Source organism: Balaenoptera physalus, assembly GCF_965194825.1.
Source record: "Balaenoptera physalus genome assembly, chromosome: 17".
In the NCBI taxonomy this organism is placed as follows: Eukaryota; Metazoa; Chordata; class Mammalia; order Artiodactyla; family Balaenopteridae; genus Balaenoptera; species Balaenoptera physalus.
The window spans coordinates 77,319,155-77,338,575 of NC_138895.1; the positions used below are offsets into that span (position 1 = coordinate 77,319,155).

At 48.3% G+C, this 19,421-nt stretch overlaps 2 protein-coding genes across 7 annotated transcripts in view; one reads left to right on the top strand and one right to left on the bottom strand.

Moving 5' to 3' along the window:
• TG (thyroglobulin) overlaps nt 1-19,421 on the top strand; it is a 244,557-nt gene that overhangs the window by 147,931 nt on the left and 77,205 nt on the right. The window lies entirely within an intron of this gene.
• Nucleotides 1,336-19,421, bottom strand: part of SLA (Src like adaptor) — a 92,787-nt gene continuing 74,701 nt past the window's right edge. For 4 of the 6 annotated variants that reach the window (XM_082433871.1, XM_082433869.1, XM_082433870.1 and 1 more), the window contains 6 exons: nt 17,660-17,759; nt 16,745-16,831; nt 13,646-13,749; nt 11,260-11,391; nt 7,250-7,382; nt 1,336-6,351 (listed from right to left, as the gene is read on the bottom strand). In XM_082433871.1, the coding sequence (XP_082289997.1) occupies nt 6,138-6,351; nt 7,250-7,382; nt 11,260-11,391; nt 13,646-13,749; nt 16,745-16,831; nt 17,660-17,759 (770 nt within the window). In that variant the 3' untranslated portion in view covers nt 1,336-6,137. The remainder of the gene's footprint in view (nt 6,352-7,249; nt 7,383-11,259; nt 11,392-13,645; nt 13,750-16,744; nt 16,832-17,659; nt 17,760-19,421) is intronic. The other 2 variants (XR_014255696.1, XR_014255697.1) reach the window with 2 other exon arrangements.

The window sequence follows — 19,421 nt, forward strand, 5'->3', positions numbered from 1 at the left end:
AATTGTCACCAGCACTTTTTCATCATCCTAAACAGAGACTCCGTACCTATTAAACACTAACTCCCCATTCTCCTTTCCTCCCAGCCCCTGGCAACCGCCATTCTCCTTTCTGTGTCTGTGAATTTGCCCACTCTAATATGAATTTACCTCGTGTTAGTGGAATCCTGTAAGATCTGTCCTTTTGTAACTGGCTTATTTCACTTAGCATGGTGTCCTCAAGCTTCATCCACGTTGTAGCATGCGTCGGAATTTCATTCCTTTTTAGGGCTGAATGATATTCCATTGTATGTGTACACCACGTTCTGTGTATCCATTCATCTATTGATTGATGTTTGGGTTGCTTCCCCCTTTTGGCTACTGGAAATAGTGCTGCTATGAACACTCTCGTGCCATCAAAGGGTTTTAGGCAGGTGGGAAACTTGCTTAGACTCGCCTTCAGGAAGACTTCTCTTAGGGCTTGGCGGAGGATGCGTGTAAGAGGGGCAGTGCTGGAGGAGGAGAAAGCAATGAGGAGACTACTAAGTGACACAAAGGAAGGTACGAAGGAGAACCACTGAGGCCAGTGCCATGGACCTGCTGGCGATTCTGAGGCCATCAAACCACATCCAGCTCTCTCCAGCCTTCCCAGGATCCAACGCTGTGATCATACGGAGGGTGGAGAAGGGTCACTGTTTGGGCACAGCTGAGGCGGGATCAGCATCGTCTCTGTCCCTGACAGGGAGCTGGGCCTCCTGCCACTTCATCTCTCCCCTTCAGCCACGGGAGCCTGCTAGTACTCCTTGAAGGGTCCCTGCACTATCCTGCCTCTTACTGGTAGTTCCCCGTGCGTGGATTCCTTTTCTCCCGTCTTCCTCTTTGCCCGCCCTACTCGTCTCTCAGGGGCTCCTTCCAGACTTTCCAGCCTCGAACCAGACCCTCTTCCTATGGCTGATGCCATCTGTAATCTCGTACGGCATCTCTCCTGCTTCCCCACCGGTACATAATTACTCCTACTGCCGTGTGTGTCTCTCTTACAAGACTGTCACCTCCAGGACAGCCGGGGATGCCTGGCTCTCCACAGAGCCCGGGGCACCCAGCACTGCTGTCTTAGGGTCGATGCTCCGTGATTAACATCCTGGCGGTAAAGGAGCTCATGAGCCTGGGAGTGGGGGTGTCAAGGGACCCACAGGCTAGTCCACTTCTCGCCTTCCCACCCCTTTCTTGTGTTTCTCGTCCTTTGCTTCAGGTTTTCTTCAATCTGTCCCTTCATGCTTGGTGCATCTGAGTGGCAGGACGCCTGAGCACAAACATCTTTCAGTTCCTGGTATTGAAAGCAGACCTTCCTGACTTTGAGTTGATCCCCCCAGGGCCTGCTCAGAAGCCAGACACTCAGTGGGACCCAGAGGACACCAAAAATTCCTTCCAGTGGGCCCAGAAGGCAGAATTTTCCTTTTGAAAGTTCTGGAGCGTTTAGATGTTTAGGGAATTTCAAAAACTAATCTGTTTTAACAAATGGTAGTGTATTTAAAAATAATCCCTCCATCTGTTTTAGTCATTTAGAGGCAGCTTTTACAACTGCTCCCTGCAGTTTTGGGGATGCATGTGAAATTATTTGGGAATGAGAGAATTAAAATACTTCAAGATATTAGCAGTTCTTCAATGTGCTCTCTACCAACAGATGTTTGGGGGAATGAATGTGAGTTGGTGCTATATTCTTGGATAAAATCTTCAGTCTTTCTACAAATCTGGGGACCAGAACTGTTGAAATTTGGATGAAACAGACTCCTGTGATAATTAATAACTTATATTTATTTGTTTAGCATGTTTGGGACCATAAATCACTTCCAATATATTATTACCTCATAGATTCCTCACATTAATTTGCCAGGGACATTTATTTCATTTCTAATCTAGACAAAAGAAAGCCAAGGCTCAGAGATGTTTAGTGACCCGCTAAAGAACACACAGTAAAGAAGGAGCTGCATTAGGGGTTGGAAACTGAAGCCAAATCCTGTGTTCTTTTACACTGTGAGGCTCCTTCTCCAAGAGCCTGTGACTCATTCGGGGTCTCAATGTGTCAGAGGAAGAGTGCAGGCCTAGGATCAGACAAGCCTGCATTAAGATGCTGGCCTTGGGTGAGACACTTTACCACTGCCTTCTTCATGGATAAAATAGGTGTGATTAATTCTGTCTCCCACGGGCTCACACAGTCGCGATATAGGGTTTGTAAACTGCCCTGCACACCGTGGGAACTCAAGGAACCCGAGCTCCCCCATGTCGCAGGCCAAGCGAAGGCAACTCCAAGCAAAAGCAGGTCCTGAGTGTTTCACCTGCCCTGGGGGCCAGGTTGAAAAAGGAAGAGGGGAGCCATATTGCAAGCCTGAATTCTGTGGCGCTGACCCCTTGGCCAGTTTTAAGAGAAGGCAGAGGAGGTCATGTCCTCTGTGCTGTGATTCTCAGGACCCAGAAGAACTTTCCATTGCTTTCCTTTGACATTGCCGCAATTCTGCATTCCTCCGAGTGAACTCCAGGCCTCAGATACTGGCCTCGAGCTAAATTTTCCGGCCTCCTTTCCCACATGAGCCCTACAATCCAGGCTCACCAGCTCTGCCACCATTCCTAGAAAATGCTATGCCTTCCTCTAGATCTTTCCAGGCTCTTCTGTGGTCAGCACGTCCTGTTTTCCACCTGGAAAACCACTCCACCCTTCAGGGCTCAGCAGAATGGGGCCTCTAAGCCTTTCTCCAGCTCTAAAACAGAAAGCATCTCACGGTGGTGAAGAGACTTCTACTTGGCAATTTTTAGGAATTCCGGCTTGTGGTCCATGCTTGTTATTTTTTCTAACGCATCTTATTCCATTTCTACTGTGACTCGGTGCTTGATTGGGTACGTGATTTATGCTCTTAGTAGCTCTTAGTACGGCCTTAACACTTAGCTCAGCTCCTGGTTCAAAGAGGGCACCTGAGACCATGCTGAGTCCATTAAACCAGCAGTGGTGGAGAGCGCGGGATGCTGGTTTGGGCCCAGAGCACCGATTTTTCGCGTTTTCATACAGACCTCCCAGTGGGAGCACTTGCCCCATTGCTTCCCTTAATCAAAACTGGCCTAGCTATTCACAGGCTTTGATGCTTCCATATATATTGTAGAATAATTCACGGATTTTTAAAAATATTCCTGATGGGAATTGGATTGTAGTTTCATGTAATTTTTCAAATCATTTCAGAAAAATATCTATGTTTTTAGGATGTTAGTTCTTATATCCATGGATCAGTTTAACCCCATAACCAGCAATATAGTATTTTTGTCTCCTTACGTCTTCTCATAGAGTTTTGAACTTTTCTCCATAAAAGTTTTGCAAAGTTATTTTGAGGCGAGACAGTATGTAAATGGTTTCGTGTTTTCTATTTTACTTTCCAGTTGGTAAATACGGATGTAGGGGAAAAAGTTGGTTCCGCATTTGGCGAGCTTTCTTACCGCCTCTAATATTTTATCTGTTGGTTCCATTGGATTTTTCTATGAAGTTATCTCATTATCTGCAAATCATGGCAGGTTTATTTCTGTGTGCTTTGGAGCAAATACTCACCTGCTCTAACAAGGAGACCCGTCACAAAAGTAGCTTAAATAACAAATGCGTTTCTTTTTTTTCCTCTTTCCCATAATGTTTCCCCAAGTGTGGAGTACAGGTATCTCGTGATCTCTCGGGGGCCGGCTTCCTTCTAGGTGTTTCTCTGTCATACCAGGGCCTTGCTGTCATCTGCAGGGCTGAGCCCAGGCCGCCAGGAATTGCAGACTGCGGGGAGGGGACGAAGGCGAGGAGAGCCACCCCTGCTGATGTGGGGAAGGAAGGGCACATCTACCCGCTCCGCCCGGCAGGGACCTCCCCTGGTTTTCACTGCAATGGCCCCAACACCCAGGACAGTGTCTGGTATTTAATAGGTGTCCAAAAACATATTTGTAGAAAGAAATTCTTGGAAGAACAAATAGCAGAGGTATCAAAAGTAATTTGCAGGGGTGTCTAGGTGAGACAAGGTTTTCATAACAATTGCTAAGAAATTGTTCTCTCCATCGATCCCTGGACATCCACCTTCAAGTTGGATGAGGCACCCTCAAAAGTCATAAAACCCTGGTTTCTTAAGGCTGCACCTCAAGGAGAAACCAAGATACTAACCAGTGCAGGTTCGTCTTGTGTTCCCTGGTCTCCTCTCTCTGCAGCTGCAAGTTTATTTGAAAATTCGAAACCCACAGAGCTTCTGAACGAACCACCCACCGGCCTCACCCAGAAAGCTCTCCCCTCTTTCCAAGAATTAAATATTCATTAGGTTTATTTTAATCAGGAATACATACATGATTTAGCAAAGTGTAATGCTTCCCACTTAGAAATCCCTCCGCCTACTCCCCAAATGTTCCAACCACGTCAGTCACAACAGAAAACCATACAGAAGACGCTGTACATACAGGAGTTCACCAGGTCACCCTGCCTTATGGCGGAAGTCGGTGTTCCCAGAGTTACATTCCTTTCCCATACATTGGCTGGCTCTATAGAAACAGCCTTTGGGGAATGTTGAGGAAACCACAAGTGTCTTCTTGGATAAACACACTGCAATCTGATGATACAGAAAATCATGTAAGCGCATGTGCACACTCCACCAGCACAGTGATCTCAGATGGACAGAATGCATATATACTGGACAGACAAACCTTTCCTGTTGGCAGCGCCCCTCCTCCCCCGAATCCCTTTGCAACTGGGAAAATGGGTCATGGCGACATCTGCAGCCCCCTTCCTAACAGGATCTGGAGATAAAGGCTTCTCCTGCTCTAGAACTTTGCTATGTTTTCTCTCTCATCTCTTAAAATTATGTTTGACAGAATTAAGCCACTCCAATTCCCATCTTTTCTGGAGCTGAGCATTTTTATTCATGTGGCTGCCGGACTCTTTTTAGAATAAGAAATTGGATGCATTATTCCTTTAGAACTTATCAGTTTCCTTTTTTCAAAAAATCCAACCATTCTCACTTATCCAGTCCAACCAACCCTTCCACTGTTTAAAGATCCAGCTGAAACATGAGCTCCTGGGTCACCCTTACCTGACCCCACTCCCACCCAAAGCTGTGAGCTGATTTCTCCTTTACAGCCCCCTTTCACAATATTTGTTTATACACTTTTCTCCCTGTCTACACTGCTGGGGCCTCTCTCTCTCTCTCTCTCTATACACACACACACACACACACACACACACACACACACACACACACACACACACACACACACATATATATACACATATTTTTGACCTGACACCTTACACAGAACTTAACACAGTGCCGCTTCTGGCAGTCACCATCATGAATGAGTAATTGACGCATTAATATAGACAAGAATCTCAGCATCCCAGAGCAGCTCTTTCTGTGCTGTGAAGCCGTGGTTGGAGACCTCATGAAATCTTGCGCGGAGCCAGGCCTGCCCTCATGCTTCCCCCATCAGCAGCCACCCCCTCTCCCATCACTCGTGGTCTCAGCAGAAGTAGGGAGGCCATCTGACTTCTGCACACGTACCTTTGGAACGAGTAGCCCAGGATCTCCCCATTCAGGGCTCGTAAGGAAGGTTAGCATTTAGTGTCACTGAACTCCCTTAAAAAGAGAGGAGATGTATCTCAGAGGTCTCTTTGCAGATCGGTTACACAAGTTCAATGCAGGAGATCAATTTGCAAACCCAGACTTTCTGCCAGGCCACAGTTTCTGGCTCATCTTCTTCTCAGGCTTTTCTCATTCAGAAGTTTTCTTCAGTGACCTCAGAGTGAGCCCACCTGGGCGGCGTGTTGGAGAGCGGTCCTTGGTTGGGCCCGTTCCTGTGAGAGAGCGTCTTTGTCTTTCCCACAGATGCGGCGTGCACATGCACACACGCAGGGCTCTCCTGAGCCCTCGCCTGAAGATGCCAGGAGTCCACATTTTGCAATGTGTCTGATCAGATGCCAGGGAGGGGTTCCCTTTGTCATGACGCAGATAGAGAAGATGAGAGTTCAATTCTCCATGTGGCTTCTCTTGGCTTCTGGAAGATGTGGGGTTCCCCAGGGACCAGGAAACCGTGCCTCTCTGCAAGATCCCAGGTGACAGTTTGGACCTCTGTTATTTTGGGCAAACACCATGGGGTCTGTTCTCGGGCTAGTCTTCAAAGTACGGCGTCGACGAGAAGAAAGAGCTCTTTCTTTTGCTTCCACTGTACATCAAAGAGACGCTTTTCTTCTTTCGATCGAAGGAGGTGCTGTCATCCCCGGTCAGGGACAGGTAGGAGGCGATGCTTTCCCGAAGGCCGTAGCTGAACAGGGACTCGTCCACACTGAGTGGGTTCTCAGCCCCCTCCGGGTCATCTTGCCGTCTGCGAGTGGGCAGCAAGTGGACAGAGAAAGGAGCAAAAGAGAGGGACATAGTGGGATGGAGGACAAAAGAATGAGAAAAGGAAGAAAAACAAATGAAGAGCCTGGTTAATATATATCTAACATTCTAATTCTGCTTCTTGCATTTGCGGCTGTGTAATCTTGGAGAAATCACTCAACCTCTCTGAACTGCCATTTCCTTGGATGGCTAAAACTTCCAACTATAAATTTTAATGAATAGTTCTTCATGATATTTACAAGGAAGATCTGTTTTATTCATTTCCCAGGCAATTCTGATGACTGATTTTCTTTGAATTTGCCAATGGGATGTCTGGATCGGTGTTTAATTAATAAGATAACCCCAACTACAGATAATCCCAACTACAGATACCCCTAAAAATGCAATAGCTGACAATCAAATAGAACAAATAAGGGAAGATATATTTTTTCCCTTAAAAAAATGAAGTCACCTTAGGATTTTGCTTGTATGTTTACCTTCATGATTAAGTTTACAGTAATATTAAATTTGTACAAGATTGATTTGTGTGTTATTCTCTAGGGTACTAACAATTAGAAAAAAGCAAGATGGTATCATTCAGCTAGAAAATATTCAGCTAACACCAAAGGAGGGCTCGATAAATGTTTGCACAACTGCGGGGACTGAGGCCATGGCGGGGAGTTGCTAGGACCATGCCACCCGGGGCGTGAGGCCTGAGGCTGGGTCTGCCTCCCAGGGGACAGTGGGATTCCTGGGGTCTGCATCTGCTCAGAGCGAGGGTTTAGCAGGGCCAGCAGTACCTGGCCATGGTGCTCACGTGCCAGGCTCACGTGCTGGTTTGGGGCTTACACGTTCGTTCATGGAGGACACACACACACACTCACACACACGCAGACACACACCTGGACACCCTCTTCCAGTCGAAGGTCTTCTGGCGCAAGGTGACAGGTGCGTCGGGGGCCCTCGCTGCCGGGGCAGCCGTGGTCTGAGTGAGGCAGGGCGTGGTCAGCACACAGCAGAGGCCGTCGGCCACCTCTGAGGAGGGAAGCAGAGAACCAGTCAGTGACTGTGGGGTGCCCCGGCCAGTGTTGGGTGCGGGGCCCTGGATATTCACAGGGGGGATGGAGGCTGAGATCTGAGAGGGGCTGGGAGTCACGTGCCCAGCTGTTGAAGAAATATTAACGTGTCCTGGGTACACACTGTGCTTAGCTTGACACAAGTAAAGAGAAGAGTTTAGGATCCAGAATCCACCAAACTTGGGTTCGAGTTTCAGCTCCGCCCAGATGGTGAATCACCTTGACCCTCTCTGAACCTGTTTCCTCAATTGTTGGATGAGGGGACTGAGCTACCGAGAGAGAACAGCTGGCGGAGCGCTCGCACGAGGGCCCAGACTCAGGGGTTTCACACCCAGGCGCAGGGCCATCAGCTTCAGGTGGGCCTCCTGTGTGCACGGCGGTGGGGGAGATGCGCACGACGTGGCTTCTCCCACGGCGCGCAGAAAGGGTTCAGCACAGCTTGGGTGGGGCTAGTGCATCTTTAGGAAGAAAGGGAGATGAAACAAGGGAAGAAGACAGAAAGGAAGGGAGAGAGAGAGGAGGGAGGGAGGGAGGAAGGAAGGAAGGAAGGAAAGGAAGGAAGGAAGGAAAGGAAGGAAGGAAGGGAGGAAGATGGAGAGAGAAGGAGGGAATGAGGTAGAGAGAGGGAGGGAGGGGAAGAAGCAAAGACAGAACAAAAAGGATAAAAGACACAGAAATAGGAGGAGAAAAAAGATAAAAGGCAAATGGAGAAAATGGACGAAGAAAAAAAGGAAGAAACATCTCTCTTCTCTACCCTAGATACAAAGAGGATGAAAATTAAATAAATCCTTTCCTTTTACCCCTCTGCTAGTAGGACATAGCTGAGTTTCCATGGTCCCCCATCTTTCCAGGAGCTTTAAGATAGAGAGCCTCCATCTCTTCGAAGCCTTCCCGTAGCCCACGACATCATGAGAAAGACTCGAGCCTACTGGGCTCAGATGTTCTTCCAGATGGAGGAGATTCTGTGTGGCCCTATTGAGGTTGAAGAGCCCAGTGGGTCTCATGTCCTGGGGGAGATGAGGTAGCCGAGGATGTGAGCTGCCACTGGCCTCTCAGGACAGCGCCACCCCAGCCCCGAGCACATAAGTCACCAGGGTTTAGGAAGCTCATCACCCCTACGGCGGGCTCCACCCCCCCAGCTCATTGATGCAGCTCTTGGGGTGTCCTTGCCAAAGAACAAAAGGTAATAGTAGCTGAAGAAGCAAGCCCAGGCTGTCAGAGGGTGGCAGTCAATAACGCTTCGTCTCCACGTGATTTTCACCGTGAGCTCAAATGTCCACCCACACTGGCTCACACTGAGAAATGTGAGATTGGACCCTGAGGTTACAGGGAGCTTAACTGGATGTGAATCTGAAATAATTACCTGTCACGGGTTGGAAATTGAAACGCCCTCCCAGATTAGGAGGCAAAGGAGACTGAGTCAGACACAAAGACAAAAGAAACCAGCAGCAGTAGATAGCACAGGCGGGGAAACGTCCTTCCTTAGCAAGGTTAACACTTAGGGTGAGAAATACATTTTGGCAAAGAAGAAGAGGACTAACACTTCTGAGCACGTAGGCTGAGCCTGGTGCTGAGCGAGCGTGGCATGTGTCAGCTCAGGGAACCCCGAGCTACTCTGGGCCGTCAGTACGGTTACACCCGTTTGGGGAATGAAGAAACCAAGGCCCCTGGGGTCAAGATCACAGCCAGTTCACAGGCATTATTTTTTTTGGTCCTAACAATAATCCTATGAGGCATTTTAATCCCCATTTTATAGATGCAGAAACTGAGGCCCTGAGATTTTAAATAATTTGCCCAAGAGCACAGGATAATAAATATAAGTAACTCATAAAACAAAATTGTCTGTTCACGTCGCTTAGCGCACATCTTCTCTGATTCTGCGCCTTTAGGAAGAACCTGGTGGGACGTAAATTGGCCACATTATTCCCACCTTGAGGTCCTGAAGGCACCGGAAGCCCTTCAGGCCTCCAGACCCTTTTCAGTCATTTGCAGAGGTGACTGCTGCCTGCGATCCCTGTGCTGATGCGATGGCCAGGGGCGCATATTTGGAAGGCGCTGCTTCTGTGCTGGTGTGAGATCCTCGGGCGTCTGTGGCCTGGGAGCCGTGTGGACCTCCTGGTCCATAAAAACCTTTGCTGGGCCAGCATCCTTTTCATGTTTGCTTTCGTCTATGCAAAACTTATGGTCGCCACACCTCTCAGATGATTCTTATTAAAAGCCAAATACCACAACCAGATTTGACTCATGATCAGTAAAAGCTGACTGTTTCCAGGACTCCCTTCCTCTTTCATTTTTAGCTAAGCTGCTAGGTGTTTGGGTATCATGGGAGAAATATTTGTTATCATTTATTTTGCATCCGCCATGTGCCAGGCTGTGATGAACGTGTTAAGTTCACCTTCGTGTTCAATAATCATGACAACCACCTGCAGAGGGTGCTGCTCTCATCCACCTTCCATGAATGGGGATCCGGGGCTCTGAGAGGTGAAGGTCTTCGCCCACGGTCTCATGGAGCCCGTACAGGAGCCTGGGCCTGGGTCTCCCTAGCGGCCATTCCTCCTTCTAGACCTGCACTTCTCCCAGGCCAGGTGTGATAACCCAGCCCTGTGGACTCCTCCTTTCACCTTGAAATGCCCTTCAAGATCCCACATCCTAAAGAACCCAGGGTGTGGGGTCAGACATCCTGAACCCAGAAGGGGGAAGTTGCTTACAAAGTGAAAGCAGCTTCTGTCTTCCTCCCTTTCACAAGGCAGAAGCAGGGAGGAGGGAGGCCTCCTGGCTGGGGAATAGTGGCTCACGTAGCAGGAGCCCACGTTTGCGTGCCCGGCGCTCTCGTCAGCACTTTCCGCGCTCTAACTCAGTGAACCTCACAAGCATCCGCGCGGTAGGAACAGTTAGCACCTGCATTACCTGGAGAAATGCGGGCACAAAGGTGCACCGCCAGCCCAAGGTTGCCCAGATCTGGGATATGAACACAAGAAGGTTCCAGAGCCAGCTCTTAGAAATGCAGCCACCTTTTTACTATTTCTCCCTTTTCCATAGGGTAAAACTCTAACTCCTGACCTGGCATTCAGGCCTTTCCCAATCTAACGTGAAGGTCCTCTTCCAACTCTGCACACTATATCATCGCCTCCATCAAACCCCACTCTGCTTCCGCCATCCTGGAGGATACGCCCCCATCCTGGTCAGCATGGAACATTTGGACCTCTCTCCTGGGCCCAGGGAGGACATATGGATGAACAAAGTATAATCCCTGGTGTCTAAGAGCTTGTTGGGAAACACAGACTAGTACACAGTTAACTAGGTCACTGGGCAGGACGCCCAGAGTTCTAGGGAGAAAAACACCTGACATGCTAGGAGGGCAGAGAAAACAGACCATTAGTTTTCTGACTCTTAGGGCTTCATCAAGGAGGTGGCTTCCTGTTGGCCTTGAAGGTTGACGAGGATTTTGACATGCAGAAAAGGGGAAATGAGCGGCATTTCAGAACAAAACCCCAGAGGCCCAAGCGTACAATCCACTTAAGGAAGTGCAGACTGTCTGTGGCTGTGAATGTAGGGATATCCTAATTCGTTTCACTTACAGGTGGAGAGGGGGTGAAGTTGAGGTTGGCTGCATCTTACTTACTGAGGCAGCCTTCACATTCAGTCTGTTTTAGCCTGGAACTTACAGTCTGAATTAAAAAGAAAAGAGCATATGAAGAAGCCAGGATGGGCAAGAGAGCAAAGTAAACCACCTGGCATGTCTTGGTGACCCGTGTGCAGCCGAGACTGAGTGCCCGGGGTAGGGGCAGTTAGCAAAGAGGGGCGTCATGTATCGGTCCCAGTGGAGTGTTTCTTACCAGAATAGTGGTTCACCAGGTCCTCCAGGCACTGGAAGGTGAGCCTCGGGGAAATGTAATACCAGTTGTTCGGCAGACGGAAGATGCGGTAATGCTTCACCTGCCGGTGCCTAACCGAGAGCGAATAAAAACCTGCGGGAAGTGGAGGACGAGTCAGTGGCATTCCATGTGTCCCCACCCAAGGGCCGCCAGCTAAGGAGCCCACCACCGCTGAGGCAGAGAGACCTTCTCGGCCTTGTGATATGATGGTGGTACCCAGACACACGCTTTTGTGTTTCGAGCAACGGCTGCTCAAACCCTGTCTGCTTGATTGTAGCTCACTCTTTAGAGGCCCCGGGAGCGTGGTATTTGAGCAGCGCAGTTGCATTAACCGTATTGCAATGCAGGTGTTCAAATGCCAGGGCTAAGTCTTTGCTTTGTGAGTTACCATTCTAGGGGCTTCCACTTCCTTTTGTGGGTCCTTAGACCAAATGAAATGACTAGAGTTGGGTTGCACCCTGTACATCCCGGATCTGCGGTCATTCTCGAGTCTTTCCCAAGTTCACGCTCCAAGATATTTGTGCTGTCATTTTCCTCCATCACACAGTTGAGGGGCCCTTACAGTTATGCCCCCTTTTCCTGGTCCCTTCTGCCTCTGACTTATGCTTCTCAGAAATTCAGGAACTGTGGCAGTTAAGACATTTTTCTGAGTATTCCTAAGCGACATGAAATGTGTTTTGTCTCCTTCAGCACCATGAGAGTAATGACCCAAGATGGGTTAATCAGAGTAGAACTTTGGGTGAGCACCTGCCACTACCTCTCTTAGCCTCGATTTCCCCAAATGGAAAGTGAGAGAATGGAGCTTAGGTCATGCTGAAGAGTCCTTCCTGCTCTGTCTTCTGGGGTTCGAGGAGTGAAAAGGCTGGCGAAGCAGTGAGATGGAGGGGCACTTGTACTTGCTGAGTTTTTGCTGCATGTGCTGGGCTGGGGGTTGAGCTATTTCATAGCAACGTCTCTGATGATTCTCAGAAAGACTCTGGGAGGTATTGTTCTCAAATACTATATAGATGGAGAAACTGAGGCTCGAGCACTGCGTGCAATAGCCTGAGGCACACAGCTTGGAAGTGGCAGCCCCGGGGTGGGACCTTGGCCCTCCTAGAGCAGGCCTCCTAGCATTCTGCTGGGCATCCCTCGCTCTGTCCCAGGCCCGCCCTCTGAGTCAGTTCAGCATGTGTCTTCCGGTAATGTCAGCAGGGACTTGAAGTATGGTGAGTAGGTCAAGGGTAGCAGGTGGAAACTTATGAGAACTTTGCATACCCAAGGGAGCAGGGCCTGGGCCCCCCACCTGGGCCCCAGCTCGGCTGCAGCTCGGCCTGATTATTTTTAGATCAGCTCTGGCAACTCACATTGGGTCCGTCCCCTGACGCCCCCCGGCCGTGCCTGAGTCTGGGTCTCCTGCCTCGGGAGATCCCTGGGACCTGCACAAGAAGTTTTGCCTTTGCTTCGCTCTTGCTCTTACCCAGCATATTCAGGTTTCTGAGAGAAAAGTTGTTCCTGGATTTTTTTAAAATTTTAATCACATATATATGGTCCCTGCTTCCCCAAAGGAAAGCTGATGCTCATTTCGGTGGAGGGCTCCATCCAGCACCAGGTAGCTCTGGTGCTTAATAAGTGCACGGGAAATAGTCTCAGATACCACATTTTCTCTTCTTTGATAGCGAACGTGCAAGAAGCAGGCTAAGAATTTGAAAATATTTTCTATATTTAAGAAGTTAATATCAATTCTCAGCCTGAGTAAGCCCAGGCTATTAATGTTTTGCTTCTGCGAGTTTAAGTGTATACGCCATTCCAGACACCTGCCAAGTATTTTCCTATTATTAATCCCATGTTATAAAGAAGGGAACTTGGACTCAGAGAGAAGAGGTGACTTCTTAGTCATTCACGCAGGCCAAACTAGAGTTCGGGACCCTTGCTTCGAACCATGACAAAGCCCGGCTCTTTCTTTTTCACTGAATTCCTTAGTGCGTAGGATGTATGAAAATTAAAACAATGAAGGTCATGGTGAATCTGCTGGTCCCGATCCTCTAAGCTGCCTGATTTCACTGTAGGGTGCAGCCAGGGCTAAGAATGAAGGTCTGCTGTGTAGTAAGAACACAACAGGTGTGCCAGGCCTGCTGTGGGTCAGAGCCTGCACCAGCGACGCCCCCCCTGCCCAGGTCACTGCCCCCGGCTTGGGTGCTGGCCTGGCCGCACTGATGGCGTGTGGACCGCTGGGAGCTCACCGCGCCGGACGGGTTTGCGTGCCTCGTGGGAGGAGGGAACCTGAACCAGGTAGTGGGTGCGTCAGCGCGGAGCAAAGCCTGCTTGTCTGACGCACGTACGGAAGGATGCATTGGAGGCTGCTCACCTCTCTTGGTCTCACTCTCCCGGATCATGAAGGAGCCGATCTTCGTGTCTGGCAGCTGCAATAGCTCCTCAGCTTTGTCTCTGCCCAGCCCTTCAAACAGCCAGCTGGGGAGAAGAAAGACAGCCATGAGTGTCCTGAATATACCCCCCCCCCCCAAGAAAGGCAGGAGGCATGCAGAAGTGAGCCAGGTCCAGCTGATATAAAACCCTCTGTTGGGACTAAAAAAAAAAAAAGAGCAAGGCAATCAACGGTTCATTCATTCATGCATTCATTTAACCTTTCAAATAAAATCCCCAAGTACACAGTGCAAGCCAGGTGTTACGTTGGATAGTGAGGGCACAGAGATGCACAAAGCATCTTTCTTACCCTGTTTCTCAAATGCCAGCTGCACTGTGCCCGTTCCGTATTATATGAAAGCATCCTAAACATGATAAGGGACCTAGGTGGTAGTTTATTTAATGTCTATGTCCCTGATACTCTGACTGCCTGGCTCCTCCATCCATGGGGGCAGGGGCTGTGTCTGTCGTTTGAGGTTTTGCCTTTGTGTCCAGGTTATCAAGCTTGGTATATATCTGTGAGTGAATGAATGAACATGAGAAAGGAAGGAAAGAAGGAAGGGAGGGAGGGAGGGAGGAAGGAAGGAAGGAAGGAAGGAAGGAAGGAAGGAAGGAAGGAAGGAAGGAAAGAAGGAAGGAAGGAAGGAAAGGGGAGGGAGAGAGGGAAGAAGGGAGGAAAGAAGAAAGAAAAAAATGGTGGTGCCTAATTTCGCCACCTGATGCCCCACCTTGCATTCATTCTATTTCCTCCTTGTCTTCTCTTTTCAACATATTTTAAACTCAGTTGTCATTGCATGATGCATTTCCATATGTTTCTTGCTTTTTTTTCACTTAACAATTGAAAAAAGCAGTTGTAATACTGTAGTCCAGCTTTCCAATGTAATGTTCACCTTCCAGAGGAGAGTGGGCACTTTGAATACGCTTTAGAAAGCAGCTCAGGACACAAAGGAATCTGTGTTCTAAGGGGGAGGGCCCTTCTCATTTTGCAGACCCGGCTGGGCCAGATCTCAGCATGGAAGGAAATGCTGTTAGCAGCTGGCTGGTGTGTACTCGGAAGCAATTGTACATCCTTTTTTAACTGACTCTGTTTCAGTGAACGTGCCCCGGCTTTCAATCACACGTCTGGATGAGTGTGTGCTGTGACCAGTATTAACACTCTGCTGTTTCTCACTCTTTAACATTCCCTGTGGCATGAAAGCGGGCCATTGACGGGGCTGGCTGAGGGCTCCTGAAGCACCGTGTGTGAGAAGACACGCAGGCATAACGTCCCATACCGTTTATTTATGAACTCGTCTCCAAGAAAGATTTTGTTACTAAGATCATGATGACGCCATATTCGGCCAAATATTTCAACTATTCCCTTAGGTCTCCATAGTATATGGCATATTAATTATTTCAGCGTACATGACATTCATCCTTTCAAGTCCTTACATGAAATTCCACTTATAAATATGAAGACAATAAAACAATGACAGTAAAAACCGCCACGCCTGAATACTAATTATCGGCCACATACCATATTAAGTACTTGAAATCTAATCCTCATATCAACCCCCTAAGACAGGTAGTATTATCTCTCTTTCACCGATGAGGATACTAAGGGTCAGAGTGATTAAGTAATTTATCCAAGTTACCCACGTTGCAACTGATAGAGCTAGAATTGAGATGCATTTTTCAAATTCCATAACCACTATGCTGCATCACCTCTCTTCCTGTTACATATTTGAAGAACATTTATTGCATCTGCTAGATTGGAAGTGCTATAGTGTCAGGATTACATCTTATTCATCTGGGCTCCTCACTCCCTGCTCCTGCCAGCGTTCAGCACCACATCTTCACCATGAAGGTATCCACACATGATTGCTAAGTGAATGGATGGATCAATGACACACAGCTGATGAGAAGAGTTCCGTGACTCACTTCTCTTTCAGAACATAACTCTCATCGTAGCTACTGCCCCACCTCCACTCAGCTTCGTCATCCTAAGCACAGAGACAATTTTGGGTGTTCATCATCAAAACCAGTAACACTGCCATGAATTGCACTGAATTCTATGCTTCAAATATTCAGGCAGTTTGCTCTGCTTCCCCAGGTGAGCAGGTGGCACGCAGAGTCCTCCTCTGACTGTAAGGAAGTTATTTCTGGATCCCTCAAATGGAAAGTGGAGCTCCCTTCTCCCTTCCTATATGCCAAGGTCTGGCCTTGGTAGCTCGACAGATGAGGAGACTGTGGCTCAAGGAGGTTAAGGAAGTTTTCCGAGGCCCCACCAAGGAAGCAGGGCTGAGACACGCCTGTCCTGGCCTGGGTGTGCTGGCCACCAGGGCCACCCGTCATGTCACAACTGCAGGGGAAAGCAACGTCCTTGCTTTCTCATCTGCTGTGCCCGATTATTTAAAGGGTCTCCTTTCCCGCTTGACTTCTCCATTTGTCAGGTTGGGTACGTAAGCATTTTTGTCAGAGCCTGTTCTCTGTGTTCTGGATATGATTTGGTAAGAATGTAGCTAATACGTATTCAGTGCTGATGGTAATGCCAGGCATGGTTTCAAGAAATCTCCATGTATTAGCCTATCTCATTTTCCTAACAACCCTAGACTTTGGTCCCATTACTATATGTTATTATTCCTTTCATTCTATACTATGATCTCTATTTGACGCGTGAGGAAAGGAAACTGACGCTTAGAATGTTGAACAACGTGCCCACTGTCACACAGCCCGTAAGTGACAGAGGCGGGTTTGAACTTAGACTGGCTTTTGGCTGCTGCGTCCTGTGATCACAGTGTCTGAATCCTGATTGCTACAGGAACACCGCATTAGAGCTGCAAGGTCCATCATTTGTCTTACTATTGAGGAAATCGAGTCTCAGAGAGGGGAAGGTTAGCCCAAGGTCGCACCATTCTTTAGGGACTGAGCTGAGAGTAGAAGTGACCCTCTCGAACCAATACCTTCCTTTCCACTGTCCCAGGCTGGGATCTCTCTATGCAGATGTCTGAGTCACTTGCATAAAGATCATGCTTTATTGATGCTATTTTGGAAATGTACTCACCCATGGTAAACTCTGGCCACACATATTCCAGGAATGTAGCTCTCTCGACCAGTGCTAAGGGAAATGGCTTTCCACCAGCCCCCTTCACTAGAAGGACAAGAACAAATAGAAAAGAGCGAATAGGGGAGTGGCAAAGTGAATGAACGAATGAAGAGAGTAATCAGATTTAACCTGGGATACATTGGGATGTTCCTTTTTTAAGGCCTGTCAATGGCCATGTTAACTGGAATTTCTCCCTACGATAATTTAGTTTTTAAGTGTATCCCCCCCATTCTGAGCTAACAGGAAATCTTCCCACAAGTTGGCAATAGCCACCTTTCAGGGGTCAGCAGATGGTGTTTCCAGCTGATCTTCCACAGTTGGAGGCTTTTTAAAAATAAATGTTTGCTGTGCTGAAATAGACCCTGAGATTTAACCAAGATAGTTTCACATGTCTACATCAATGAGGATCTAAATAAAAGGTACTCAGAGCCCCTATTTCTTTTACAGCCTATTTCAAATCATGGAGAGACAACAGGCTAGAAGACAATACCTTTCTGTTTACCATCAGAAGTTTTTTTCAGACCTCTGTGTCCTCTTCCTGAGTCTGCACTAATATATAATATCAACCCTGCCTGTGTCGGGGAGATGAGGCCAACATAAGAAGCAGACGTTGGATCTTAAAGGGCCTCAAAAGCCAAGTTAAGGAATTAAATTTTATCCATCAGGCAATGGGGAGCCACTGAAGGCTTTAGAGTACTGGCAGCACTAAGGAGGGTTAGGCATTAAGGCCTGCTGTATGGGCCAACTTTCTCACCTCACAACAGGACCAGGGCCCATGTGGAATTGGACAGCTATAGCTAAAATCTGATGATTCCCATCAAAATCGAGTTCTTCTTTTGGGGGCTTTGTCAAAGTTTTGGAAAGCTCACTCACTCAGAAATCACACGCAGTTTCTCCCCACGGCGGAATATCGGGGGGCTGATGTCAGGAGACGGGTAGTCACTCAGCACAGCCAGGAAGTCGCTGTCCAGTCCTGGGGAGACAAAGGCAAAGGGGATGTAGAGGCAGAGGGAAGACCTTCCTGGGGACTTTTCAGCTAAAGACACTGGATTGTTTTGAAACAGCAATTTTCAGCTGGTCCTCCTCTCTTCAGGGATGGTGAGGCAGGATGCTTGAAGGAACCCAGAGGGTCAGGTGACCTACTCTCATGATCAAGCCTGCCCTGGCCCTGACGTTCCCATCTGAGAAATGGGGATCCAGAGGTCCTTGAGCTGAGGTCACAAGATCTGACTCCATGGTCTGCCCCTGTGTCTACTGATCCATATAATCTTGGGCAAGTCCTGGAATGCCTCCTAGCCTTGATTTTCCCATCTTTAAAATGGGGCTAATAATACCTCTTTCCAGAAATTTTTTTTTTATGAGATAAGATGAAAGTATGTAGCAGCATCCGTGAATGATGAGTTGCTGTGAAAACGTCCCATCTTATTACCATCACCTCAGGTACCCTCCTTGGGGCTTGTGGGCCCCATGTCTGCAACATATCAGGGTCGGGGTGTCGGGGTTAGGCTCTGTGAGTTCTGAGGACCCACCAGGGTCAGGAGGTGTTAACTCTGAAGCTCAACAAAGCCCTTCTTCCTTGTAGAATGTAAGGTACCGTGTCGGGAATCTACTTAATAGGGACGTTTGCTGGGGAGGGGAGGTGAAAGAAAAATTAAGTACTCATCATACATATGTTGAAAGTAATTCTGGTGAAGTTTTGAAAAGGAAAGCATGCTCTCTCGTTCATTCTGGTTCAGGTGACTACAGCTTACTGTAGACTAAAGATAAAGAGATAGCATGGGAGTTCACGTTTTGACACTAAACAAAGCCTTGTTTCACAGCCTTAGTGATTTGCCGTAATTCGGATCCCTTAGCTGCAGGGGAATATCGGGGTATGTCTTTGGGGAAATAGCATATCCTACAAATTGGCAAATTCAGTCATTGTTTGCTGTGATGTTGCATTGATCAGTCTGTCTGCTGGCTGGGCATCTGAACTCAAAATTCTGGGTAACATACCATTTATTCATTCATTTGCCAATTATTTATTGAGCACCTACTGTGGGCCAAGCATGGCGAACAAAGCAAGCCAAGTCTCCCTGCTGTCACGGAACTCACATTCTAGAGAATACACCAATAATGGGGGGAGGGGTCATTCCCCGCCCCCTTCACCCCAAGAAAATCTGGAGAAATCCCAGCCAGCACTTGGGCACCTCAGGCTTGGTGGCCACTTTCTAGGATCCAGACACCCTCATGCTGGGACCTCTAGCCCCTGCCCCTTAGAGCCCATATGTCCTGTAGTCTCCAACTCACATCTCCCCTATCAGACTAAGTCGAAAGAGAACTTAAGTACGAGGATGAATAGGAATAAATGAGAAACGAGTGATCTCCATGGAAGAGCGCACTCAGACGGATTGTTCACTTGGGGAAACTGAGTCACAGACAGTGAGATGGAAATCAAAAGTGATTCACGGTGGCCGCAGTCAGTGAAAGCGGGGAGGGCTCACGAGAAGGAGTGGAGTCGCCGGGGAAGGGCTGACCAGTGAGGCCTCTGACCTTCCCTGAGCCTGTGGGGAGGCCTCCCCACGCTCTGCTTTGCTATAAAAAGAGTTCTTCCCTTGTGTAGCTCCGGCCCAGTCCAATAAGTAGAGGTGGCACT